At 38.0% G+C, this 13048-nt stretch overlaps 1 protein-coding gene across 1 annotated transcript; it reads right to left on the bottom strand.

Moving 5' to 3' along the window:
- Positions 1-1657: 1657 nt before the first annotated feature.
- On the bottom strand, positions 1658-13044 carry LOC127946582 (putative ferric-chelate reductase 1). The gene is made up of 16 exons (XM_052543258.1): positions 11801-13044; positions 11520-11700; positions 10736-10869; positions 10348-10445; positions 9998-10226; positions 9696-9887; positions 9222-9323; positions 8993-9140; positions 4393-4506; positions 4188-4303; positions 3318-3404; positions 3009-3100; positions 2866-2924; positions 2641-2781; positions 2397-2422; positions 1658-2272 (listed from the first exon to the last, which is right to left on the bottom strand). The coding sequence occupies exons 2-16, from the start codon at positions 11698-11700 to the stop codon at positions 2183-2185; spliced, it is 1809 nt and encodes a 602-aa protein (XP_052399218.1). The 5' UTR covers positions 11801-13044; the 3' UTR covers positions 1658-2182.
- Positions 13045-13048: the final 4 nt, after the last annotated feature.

The raw sequence follows: 13048 nt of genomic DNA, 5'->3' as shown, positions 1-13048 counted from the left end.
AAAAAAAATACAAAAAATGGATATAAATGTTAACCGTCAAATTTCATTGTCAAATTGTCAGGCAAAACAATCATACAACTTTGAAACTAGAAAGTCAGTTTCAGTTATTCAAAAGATTCCTTCAGAACATTAAGCCTAAAAAATGATCTAAAAATCAGATACAATGTCTGATTTGAGAATATTTTAGGATGCTTGGGTGCTGTATGTAAGTTTTTGACTCTACTAAAGCATAACAATACCATAATATGTTTGCAGATATTTATGAAACATTTTAAGTTAAAGTGTTAGTTCACCCAAAAATCTAAATGATGTAATTAATGACTCACCCTTGTTCCAAACCCATAAGACCTTCGTTCATCTTCGGAACTTGTTTAGTTTAAGAAATTTTAGATTTAGTTTGAGAGCTTTCAGTCCCTCCATTGAAACTGTATGTATGGTCTACTGCCCATGTCCAGAAAGGTAATAAAAACATCATCAAAGTAGTCCATGTGACATCAGGTGGTCAGTTAGAAAATGCATCGGAAATACATTTTGGTTCAAAAATAGCAAAAACTACGACTTTATTCAGCATTGTCTTCTCTTCCGGGTCTGTTGTGAGCATGTGATCACTATAGTAATGTCCGGTTCTTATTTATCTCATTTTATTTATATGTGCATTCAGGGCTGGAATGTCAGTCTTTGTTTTTGGTTTATGAAACCCAGCAATCGTCAGTTTACCCAGATCGGCATCCCGGGTTGCCAGATTCCAGAAAACATAGCATATATAATTTGATTAATTTGATCAAGTGCACTCATTCCTGCTGGTGTCATCAATCTTGTAACCTGCTTGTGCACCAAGTCTTAGGAGGAGGGGCCGGGTGAAAATATTTTGAATTTGGACAGCAATGCAACCACCCGGTGTCAATCCTACATACAGCACCTTTAAATATGGCAAAACATGAATATATATATATATATTTATTAATTTATTTATTTGTTTATATATATATATATATATATATATATATATATATATATATGTATATATATATATATATATATATATATATAAACAAATAAATAAATTAATAAATATATATATATATATATATATATATATATATATATATATATATATATATATATATATATACACACACACACACACACACACCGTATTTTCCGCACTATAAAGCCTTTAATTTTCTCAAAAAACGACAGTGCGCCTTATAATCCGGAGCGCCTTATCCACATAAGGTCCTGGATGAGGAGTGTCCAAGACTGTATTGTGAACATAACATTAACCCTAATATTGTAGTTACGAGTTTGCTTTCTCTTCTATGTCTAATGTGGCATACTTGAAATACTGTTCAGAATTTAATGGGTTTACTGTTTACAACACACATTCCTGGTCTTAATGCAAACAAGTAATCTGTGCATGTTTTTCCAAAAGAAATATGTGTTTTTGTAATCTTTCATCAAACCTTGTAAACATCTTTTTTTTCATACTTGTATTAATCCAGTTTAACTAATTTAGTCATTCAGTTTAACTAACATCTTAGTGCGTCCATTTCAGCAATTATTAATAAAAAATACCTATTTATAAATCTATATAATGTATTAATACATTTCCGTTGAAGAACTCTTATCTCATCCCTTGAAGAGTCTGAAAATGTCCAATAAAAAAATGACTTTTGTTGCAAACAAATACCTTTAATGACACTGCCATCTGGTGGTTGAGTGCTGTTGCCTTGTACACTTAAGTTACAATCATAATATAATGTCTTAATATACACCTAAAAATATATAAAAATATTGATTAAAATGTTAAATATATTCCATAAATGTTTTAATCAACATTTTTCAAGTATTAAAATGAAAGAAAATAAATGGCCTCTATGATTAAATCCCAAGATAATTTCACTACTGTTCTTCCAAGGTAATGAGCATCTTACAGTACAGTAATCTGCTAATGTTCCTTACTCAAAGGCACAGTAGTAAATCTTTAATAATAAAGAATGTCATATTAACAAAAAGAACAAAAAATAAATAAAAAATAATGTAGAGATTATGATGAGCTTATCTGAATTCCCAAATGAACACTGAGTTAATTGGACAGATACCTATATACAAACTCATACAACAAAAGAGCCACAAAGTGAACCTAAAATCAGTGAGGAAGGCCAGAGAATGTTGGGGTTATTTAAGTCCTGCCGATTCCAACAAGAAGTGCTATCAAGAAGGGCAGGTTTCCCAAAATGAACAGGATAAGCAGGACAGTTTCAGGTTTTGTCTAACAAAAACAAACACATTTTTATTTTAAAAACATGGAAATTACATGATCACATTATATATGTAATTTGCTAAATTATCTATAGAATGAAATGGAAGCTCATATGTCTTCATCTTAGACTTACCGATCCGAAACTGCAAATCTCAGAATCTAAAATAAAATAAAAAAAGGGTCAAACACACAATTTAGGAATTCTATTATTGTATAATACATTTCCAAATAATAATTAAAAATGTGTGTGTGTGTGTGTGTGTATGTGTGTGTGTGTGTGTGTGTGTGTGTGTGTGTGTGTGTGTGTGTGTGTGTGTGTGTGTGTGTGTGTGTGTGTGTAAAAAAACACTTCTATACTACTGCGAATGTAGTATTACCGTTTTTCTTGGCGCGCAAGTTAAGATCTTGAAGAATATACATCAGAGCCTCCCAGGTAACAAAACCTCCCATAACTTTCAACATCCATCCATCCTCAACATATTCTTCAAACAGTGCCAGACCGGTGAAAATTGCAGCAACTGAGTCACAAAATAAAAAGAAACACGGTTTTTCTTCTGAGGAAATGTTAGACATGGATGAAGATAATAAAGTTGCTGTCGTACCTGCGAGGCCTTTGATAGCTAAAGCAATGAAGGAATGGGCCCAGCTGAAAACAAATCTCCTGCAAAGAAAACCATCAGATTAAAGTGATGCTTCCCCCTCGTTTTTTGCATCTCTTATTTGGTTAGGAGATTTTTTCTCTCACTGTTCATGTTGCGGCTCACATCGGAAAGCAGCAACTATGGGTTGAATAAGACTGAGGATCATCACCAAACAGCCCAGGACAGGATGAGCCCCCTACACACAGATAAAACACTGAATTACAAGAGACACTCCACTTTAAACATCTGAATTTAACAGCATTTCTTTATATAGTTATATTCTATTTCCAAGTGGAAGTGTTTTCACTATACATTTTCACTGCCAAATTATTAATAATAAAAAAAATAAAGACAGCTGTTGTTGCTGTCTTTATGCAACTAGACACCATCGTCTTTGATTTATTTGAGCTTACCCCACTCCAATCCTGGGCATAAGCAAACACCAGGATGAATGCAATAGCTGTGGCAATGACTGACAGCACCATCAGAAACACGTGGGCCTTTGGAACAAGACATAAATCATATGTAACTATTTTTAACACATTTACCAGGTTAAACTTATTGAAGAACATAACAAGATGCTTAAAAATCAATCCATGTGCATTAAAAATGAAAATTTATTATAACAGATGAAACTCACAATTTGAATGCACATTTGCTACATATAGTCCAATCATTGATATTGCTGATATTGTGGTCATATGTAAATTACTCAAAATGATCTGTGTATTTATAGAACATTTATTATTATTGAGCTGTAATGAGTTAAATGTTATATTACATGAAAAGGTAGTTAATGACAAATGATGTTCACACACCGTAACTAGCTTCTTATCTTATCTTGTTCACAGTAACTGCACACATAATTATTACTGCAAAGCGTTTACCAAAGAAAAAGAGATATGAAGAAAACAGATAATGTTGACATGACACATGACACACTTACAAATGACCTGATGAGCTAAAGTGGCCAATATGGGGAAGACTTTGGCCTTTTCTATTATTTAGTTTATAAAAAAAAAAAACTTCTGATCCAACCAAATTCATCTGTGATTTTTAAGCATAAAAGTTGGCACTAACAACTAGGTCATGGGTTTGATTGCATACATTTAAAAAATGTATACATTGCATGCAATAAAAACAATTGCGTAAATCTTTATGCAATCTTAAACTGGGTTACTAAACCTGACTACAGCATATAAATGAATGGATCAGATGTGATCCTGCAGTCAGTTTGAAAGGTTTGTACAGTGTGAAAAGTGTAAAAACCGATTGCAACTTACTATAAACCAGAAATCTTTACCGCAGCAACCGTGGTCCTTGGCAACTCCCTTTAAATAGCGTGCTATGAGCATCCCTATACTGCCCGTGGTCATCCAGGAGATTAACATAAGGCAGCCTGGAACAGATCAGTATCATTAGGACCACAAGAATGCTGATATGATGCTCTAATGTTGATCCAGATGCAGTCTCTCGTGACGTACTCACCGTGGGCTTTAACAATTGCTGGGAATTCTTCAGCATCTGTAATGACCTGGCTTGGAACCTGTAAATTAGCCTTTGTACTACTGACATATCGACTTGTGTGGATCTGGATGTTACCTACAAATGAATGAAGATTCAGTCATCATTTACTCATACTATTCCACTTTTTATTTCAGAAAATACAAAAGGAGATCTTTTAAAGAACGCCCATGCTGCTTGTTTGCATACAATAAAAGGATAAAATGACTATGGACAGTCAAGCTTAAAAAAAGTCCATACAATTAGCATCAGAGTACATACTTTCAGTGCACCATATATATTGCATGTCTTCTGAAACCAATCGATAGCTTTATTGGAGGATTTTTTGTTGTTCACTGACAATCTTACATCATGTATATATTTAAACATCTTTATATGCGTTTGACAGTGGCAAAAGTGAAACACTTTCTGTTAAAGACACTGAAATCGTACTCAGTAACTAACGTAACCTCGGTTCCCTGAAATACGGAACGAGTACTGCGTATGGTGGAAAGGCTCCTTTTTTCCTCGATACTGAAGCCTTTTTCAATAACACAGTGCAACTGCACTGCTATTGGTTTAATCTGTAAAGTTTTTTAAACCAATGACAGTGCTGTGGCGATGCAGCGCCCCAGAGCCCGCCAAAATGGGTGGGGCGAATGGCTATATATATATGATCTTGAACACCTTAGGGTCAAGGGGATATGTGAGAGGGATGGCCTCCATTCCCTGGAGGGCCGGAGCCATCGAACCCTTGATGCTACACTGCTAGAGGGAGCTAGCTCCCTGGAGGTGGCATGATGACGTAGTCTAATAGAGGCTGTCATATCAAACCGAAAGGACCTGAGCGTGCAAGGTCGGGATGTCCAGTTTATAGAATCTGACAAAAGTGGATGGCGAGGACCAGCCGGCCGCCTCACAGATGTCCTTGATAGAGAAACCACTTGACCAGGCACAATGAAGAGGACATCCCTCTAGTGGAGTGGACTCTTACTTCTATGGGGCACACAAGGCCCATAAAGGAGTAACATAGAGCAATTGCGTCAACTATCCAATGCGAGAGGCATTGCTTTGAGACTGAAGACCCCTTGGTGCGGCCACCAAAGCAGATAAATACCTGGTCAGATTGCCTGAACGGCTGTGACCGCTCAATGTATATCCTCAAAGCCCTCACTGGGCAGAGTAAATCCAGGGAGAGCTGAGATGGAAATCACCTGTCATTTGAACAGCGTCGAGAGCACTGTAGGGACGTAGCCATGCCTTTAAAAAGACCTTCGAGTCATTGAGCCCAAACTTAAGGCATGCAGGACTCCCTGAGAGGGCCTGCAAATCGGCAACACGCTTGCAAGTGGCAGAGCGGTTTTGAGCATTAGGTTTGGACGCATCTGTTGAGAGCACACTCCTTCTGGAAACCGACTGTAGGGGTACTCAACGACTGAACCAAACAGGGTTCAGCCGTGCCGCCAATCATGAGGTGGGACCCTGAATTTCAGCCAGTATTGCAGGGGCCGCATTCTTAGGAGGCCGAGCTGCAAAACTGTGGAGGCTGAAGCCATTAGAAAAAAACTTCAGAGGGAAACAGGCTTTGTTCATGACAGAGGCCGTGAGCTGCTGAAGAACCAGAGCACGCTCTGGTGATATGACCGCCCTCATATGGACTGAGTTGAAAACCGCTCCCAGGAACTTAATGCGTTGGTGGGGAGCAGTGAGCTCTAGGCAAAATTGACCCTGAGTCCTAGGCACTCTAAGTGGCTCAGGAGCACGGATCTGTGGTGGTCTAGCTTGGTTCACTACTGTGCTAGAATGAGCCAGTAATCAAGATAGTTCAGAACGCGGATTCCCATCTGTCTCAGAGGGGAAAGCGCCTCGTGCATGCACGTGAAAGTGTGGGGAGCTAGAGACAGCCCGAAGGGAAGGACTGTATATTGTTAAGCCAAACCTCAAACACAAATCTCAAGCATCGTCTGTGATGGGGGGCTATCTGGATGTGAAAATAAGCGTCTCTCAGGTCCAACGAGAAGAACAAATGGGGCAAATCTGTCTGAGGATCTGCTTCAATGTCAACATCTTGAACTTCCATTTCATGAGGGAGAGTTTAAGTAGTGTGAGGTCTAAGATGGGTCTGAGACCGCCATCTTTCTTGGGGAAAAGGAAATAAAGGCTGTAGAACCCTGAACCGCTTTCTGGGGGAGGAACTATTTCTATAGCTCCCTTCCTTAAAAGCATCATCACTTCGGTTTGGAGGACCTGAGCGTTGTCCGGCTCTACCGAAGTGGGAATCACCCTGCGGAAACGCAGGGATCTTCGGGTGAACTGCAATGAGTAGCCGTGTTTTATTATCCCCAACACCCACTTGGACACTCCGGGGATGGCCTGCTAGGCCTAGGCCCGTGTGACAAGAAGCTGGATAGCGTCGAGTGGCAGGCCGCTGGTTAGGGGCCTGAACACTGACGAGTGTGGAAGAAGAAAAACGCTCTCATTTTGAAAATGTGAAACATTTATTGTGTTCGCCATAATAATGGCGCTTTGCATGGACGCAACAACAGTGGGCCCAGGTCGCAAAGCAGGCAGGCGAGAGAGCTTCTAGGGTGGTCCGGCCACGGCGGGACTTTGCCCCTTCCTCTTTCTTCCCCCACAATCAGGAGGATTTAGAGGGCGCCGGGTCCAGTACAATCCATTGCCGGGGCCCTGACGTCTAGGTGGTTTAGCGTGCTTAGCGGGGCAAGCTGGGTGCTGCTCCTTAGCGGTCGCCACCTGGGGGGTAGAAGGGGTATGCTTACTCTGGTGCTGAGTTGGCGCAGTCCTAGGGTGACTAGAGGCAGAGCTGGAGCGTTTGGGCAGGAACTGTCGCATGGCCTGGGACGACTTTTTTTCTCAGTGAAACGCTCTGTAAATACTTCTACGGCTGGCCTGAAGAGACCGCATGGAGCGACTGGAGCATCGAGAAAGGCCACTTTGTCGCTCTCCTTTATTTCTGTCTGGTTGAGCCATGAGTTGGTGCTCCAGCACAACCGTGTAGGCCATAGATCGTCTGATGGGTTCGTTACGGTTCATTCATCCAGGGAATGGAGAAGCTATGCCTGGAACACTTGCAATATGGCCAGGGTGTGCAGTGCTGAAGCGGCTTGGCCAGTAGAACTGTAGGCTCTGCCAGCTATGGCAGAGGTCTTCCTGCAAGGCTTGGAAGGAAGGGCTCTCTTGCTTTTCCACCCCACAGCCGCGGTAGGGCAAAGGTGAGCAGCCACAGCCTCATCCAGTGGTGGCAATTGCTCATAGCCCTTCTCCTGAGAGCCGTCTACTGAGGTGAGAGCTGCAGAGGAGGAAGTGCGTAGGAGTAAAAAAGGCATCAGTATCGAGGAAAAAAATGAGCTTTTCCCCCATACGCAGTATGAATGAAGTATCGAAAGGGAACGTAATTCATGCATTCATTTCCTCTTGATTGGATTACTGTAATACTCTGTACATTGATCTACCTCAAAGTAAACCATCACGGTTACAGATGTTTTAAAAATGCAGCAGACAAATTGTTAACAGGAACAAAGAAAAGGGATCATATTTCCCCATCCTTGCCTCGTTGCATTGTCTATGCATGATAATTGATTTTGATACTTGTTTTTATCTCTATTTATGTCTCTTTTTCTACCCTCTTTTTCTTTTTTAAATTCTGAAAGCACCATGGAGCAACTACAGTTGTGTTAAACTTGTGTTCTGTAAATAAAATGTGCCTTGCCCTCCAGTCCAGTTGTTCTCAGTGTGAAAAGATATGCAAAATATGCAAATATCAAATATGCAAAAGAAAATCTAAGAATTTGTGGTACTGGAAGGATTTTTCTGAGGTCAGTGACCAGTTTAATTATTCAGTACAAACAAGGAACTCATGAAAAAAATAAAAACAGCTGTGGATCATCCAGGTAACAACACAATATTGAGCGCATATTAGGGATGCACGATATTGGATTTTGGCCGATATTCGATATGCCGATATTTTCTAAATAATTTTGGCCGATGCCGATACCGATATATATACAAATATATACTGATAAATGTAAACTTTAATTTTACTGAAGAGAAATCCATGTATATCTTCTGTACTGATTCTACCATAAATTTATTATTTTACAAATGTAGACAGACATTCACATCTGAAAAACAGGTCAATTATTTCACTTGGAGAATATCGGTTTGGCTCATCGGCAGAAATATTCATATCGGCCGATACCGATAATGGTCATTTTAAGCTTTTATCGGCCGATACCGATGTTGTGCCGATATTATCGTGCATCCCTAGCGCATATACAGCTATAATTTTCTCTTGTGGACTATACTGTATGTAAACATATTTAATGTGAAATATCTTATTCAGGTCAGTACTAAATAAAAAGTAACATGCATTTTGTATGATCCCTCTTATTTTGGTAAAATGACCTTTTGCAGTTACTGCAAAGTGTACATAAAATGTTGACCTCACCTGTATATTGCTATTATAATTACATAATTTAGTTATTACTATAATAATACTTGTATTTTATGAATAAAAAAATGATCAATATGAAATTATACTAATGCTACAATGCGATCCACAGACCTTGACTGGTGGAGGGCCCGGCAGCAATCATGAGGTAGTACTCACTAGCTGACGTTGCTCTACTTCCCGTGCTAATAGCATTACGAGAAGTAAAAGAACAATTGATATTTCCATTCATCAACACTGTTTTGATATCAGTCACATTCACCTGTAAACATATAGAATATGTGTGAGTGATGATATCTAATTACATAACAGGTGAAAATGGTGGCACACAAGAGGAATGTACCAGTGAGAGAATAGTTGGAGCTGTTTTTCCTGTAGAAAAAGCATGTTGCACTTGGAGGTTGCTGCTGCTGTCCACACCACAGATGTAGATGTCATCATTGCCCTAAAATACAAACAAGATGTATAAAATGCTAACTTTTTAAAACCATGCAAACATGATGTCTCTTTGTTCAAGGGGAAGCAAAATCATATTTAGGACTTGCACATTTTTTGTGGAATGCATAATTACTCAGTGCTGACAGAGGAAGGTCTTCAGATAAGACTCTCATGAGATCTCATGTTTCAGGAAAAATTTAATGTGTCTGACGCCCACCTGGATGCTTAGTGTACTGACATATAACTGATATCCAGGCCCAGACAGAGTGTGTGGAACACCATCACTCTCAAAGTTCTACACATTTCCCATTTAATGTAGGCTTCTATATTAAATATTTTTTAGACAAAATAAGGAAGAAAAGACCTGCTGATATCTTACCATTTCCTGGTCATCTGAAAACCCAATGGCGAGATATCCACTGGCCTGGCCAAACATTTCAATCCTCATTTCAGATTGGGTAGATGTTGTCTGAACTGCCATGAAGTAACAACCTGTGTTGGCAGCTGGGTCACAGTTGCTGGGCTGACTGAAGCAGACTTTGGTTTTCCCACAATTAGGATTTGATGAAACCTGAAATCAACAGAGCAATTTCTTGCTGAATATAAAACAACATACAGAGAAATAGATAACACATTTTAGTTTTCATGTTCGTTTATGTTTAAAATAAAAGCTAGACTTACAGTCAGAGTATTTGGGGTTGCAGAATAATTTCCTGTAACATTATATGACACAGTAGGAGTTGCAGAAGTTCCTGTACCATTATTTGCCACAGTAGGAGTTGCAGAAGAAGTTCCTGTACCATTATTTGCCACAGTAGGAGTTGCAGAAGAAGTTCCTGTACCATTATATGCCACAGTAGAACTCTTGACACCAACCCAAAAGGTAGAAAAACTTTTCAAAAATGTGGCTCTGAAATAACACCAAATGTTCCATTACGAATCACACCGGGAAACATTCATAAAAGTGAAAAATAAGTATAAGTGTCATTCAAATGATAAACAACACACTTAAGACATATTAAAAATTATACCCAAATTCTATATCCCCAAGCTGTCCAGATGTAGGGGCTGTCCATTTAGCATCAACTGAACTTTTTTTACTGTTCGATGTGTGAGAGACTGCACTATTCTGAATAATATAAATAATAAGACAATATAAAAATTGGTCCATTTCTGATAATTAGCCAATGTTATTTCAATAACAAAAATAAAAACATCTACACCAGTGCCATCCCATACTAGCTTATTAGAAAAATGTATATGAGATAACATAACCTAAAAATACAATTATATACGTAGCCTCAAGTGTACCACTTTACTTGTATATATTATAACATAATATAATATACAGTAATATATTTGTTTGTGTTACTTCTGCACCAAACACTACAGGTATGTACATAATGTAGAAAAACTCACAGCAACTCCATTGCAGGAAAGGAGCTGCGCATTACTTGTCACAGTAAAAGTGCCGATGGGAGTAGAAGAACCGACTCGACGTGCTTGTAACATAAACCCTTCAAACTGATCTCCTGATTGGCTGTTTAACAATACTGAGAAAGAAGAAACAGTGGAATTTACTTACATACTGTCAATAGTGGCTCAACATACTGTAATCTGATTAGAAATTAGAAATTCATATAGTATAGTGTGGAGTAGTATAGTATAGTATAAATACCATAAATGCACTACATTTAGTAACAGTACACTATAGTATAAGTAGTAACAATACCGACTAATTTCTAAAAGTTATTTAACATAGTATACTACATAATAACAATCTAATTATTTTAATGGTAACTTTTTGTGGTAATTTATCATAGGGTCTCGTTTGTTAACATTAATGCATCAGCTAACATTAAGTAACAATATGAGTAATGCATTTTAAGTAAAAAAAAAAAAAAAAGAACTCTTGTTATAAACTGTTTCCATTTATTATTTATTGACTGTCTCTAAAATACCTCATTCTGATTTGTCAAGCAAGGCAATCAGTGGTCGGATATTTTTGTAGTGACAATTGTCCTTGATTGTAGAACTGACCTTTCATCTGGGAATTCAGCATAACAGTTCTATCGTTTTATACTGTAGTACAAGTTTTGTCTACATTCTAGAAATGCAACTTCATGAGGTAAAAATAAATGTGATTCCCTAAACAGCCATGAAAGCTGTTTTCAAAGCAAAGTAGTTGCAGAAGCAGCCTAACCTGTGATTTGATCTCCCTCTTTAAAGGTGGTCTTGTCGGTAGTGATGCTGAACGGAGCAGTGGTGCTCTGAGCGCTGTAACTGCGGTGAATAGGCGTCATAGAGTCACACACTACGCTGACAAGTCCGTTACCGTAACAGTGCACGACCCCGACACAGCAAAAGAGAACATACAGAAACATCTGTGGAGATTTACAAACTCACTATAAGTAGCGAAATCAATGAACAGCGATGGGGAAGCAAAGAAGGAAGACACAAAATCTTATTGGAAATAAAAACAACCTTTCCCAAGAAAACTCGGTGGATGCTCCTGCTACTGTTGTGGCTTTGTTTTGGCTGAAATTATTGGTGTGCGCGCGCTCAAGAAAGTCACTGCTCTACTGTAAATAGTCCTGCCATTTGTGGGCGGGGTTTACCTGAACAGGTAAATTATGTAATCAATGTATTAGTGGGCTATCACGAGATCACATGACTCGCATGTACACAAATGCAAGCAGTCTGCGTTTTTTTTTATTTATTATTATTACAGTGTTTTATATTCCGATTATGATGTTGTTGTTGTTGTTTTCTTGTACTTCTGCTAAAACAATAAATACACAAGCTTGCTTTCAGGTGCTTTTAATTCAGACAACGTATGCCTGTCAATAAAATATTAATCATGATTAATCTCAAGATTTCTATGGTAACCAAAACACATAACTAGGCTGTTTTAAGTTTTAAAAGTGGGAGACACCCTTAAAAACACTTATTATTAATAAAAGATTTCATGGTTTAGAAATATGGGGTAAAAAGTATGAAAATGGTAAAACTCATTTATGGTTTATCAAAAATAATTATTTTTTTCTAAATTAATTCCTGTGTATTGTGCAGATTGATACATGTATATGCTTGCAACTCTTACAAAGACAAATTAAGTGGATAATACTGTTTTAATACTGTTCTTAAAAGCAGTGCTTAGCTTTGCTATTTGGCGTTTCCATAAAACTTAGCATGAATTTAGCAACTGAAGCTACTGTTATCAATAAAAACGTCCAATGAGAATTAGCATAACTGAACTTCCATTGTTGTTTAAATAGCATATATACTTGACATTTTCTCCACTGTCCATAAAACTAGGCCTACTTTAGGTTAAACAAAATGTTGGTCTATAAGCAACATCTAATTAGATGAGATGCAGAGATTGAGGAAAAAAACTGATTCAGTAAAATAATTTTTTACTGATAACCTAGAATTCGTTTTCCTTTTAGGGGGAACCCAGGGAATTGAAACCTTATCTGCCGTTTCAGTTCTAGCCATACAAAATAATTAGACAAATAAAATAAAATTCACAGCATTATATGCAACACTTTACTATAGTGGGTTAATTACACTGAACATGATCACTAATTTGTTTGTGTAAGGATTGTTTTATTCGTCTGTCACTCTGAGAACAAAGGTATATGGAGGTATATGGAGGTATGTGATGTAGGTATATGGAGGCAGAACGATGACTTTCTGTTGCCCATGGGCAGACAATGAAGCAACCATGAC

The sequence above is a fragment of the Carassius gibelio genome, chromosome A24 (genome assembly GCF_023724105.1).
Source record: "Carassius gibelio isolate Cgi1373 ecotype wild population from Czech Republic chromosome A24, carGib1.2-hapl.c, whole genome shotgun sequence".
Classification (NCBI taxonomy): domain Eukaryota; kingdom Metazoa; phylum Chordata; class Actinopteri; order Cypriniformes; family Cyprinidae; genus Carassius; species Carassius gibelio.
This window is presented reverse-complemented; position numbering and strand designations above follow the sequence as displayed.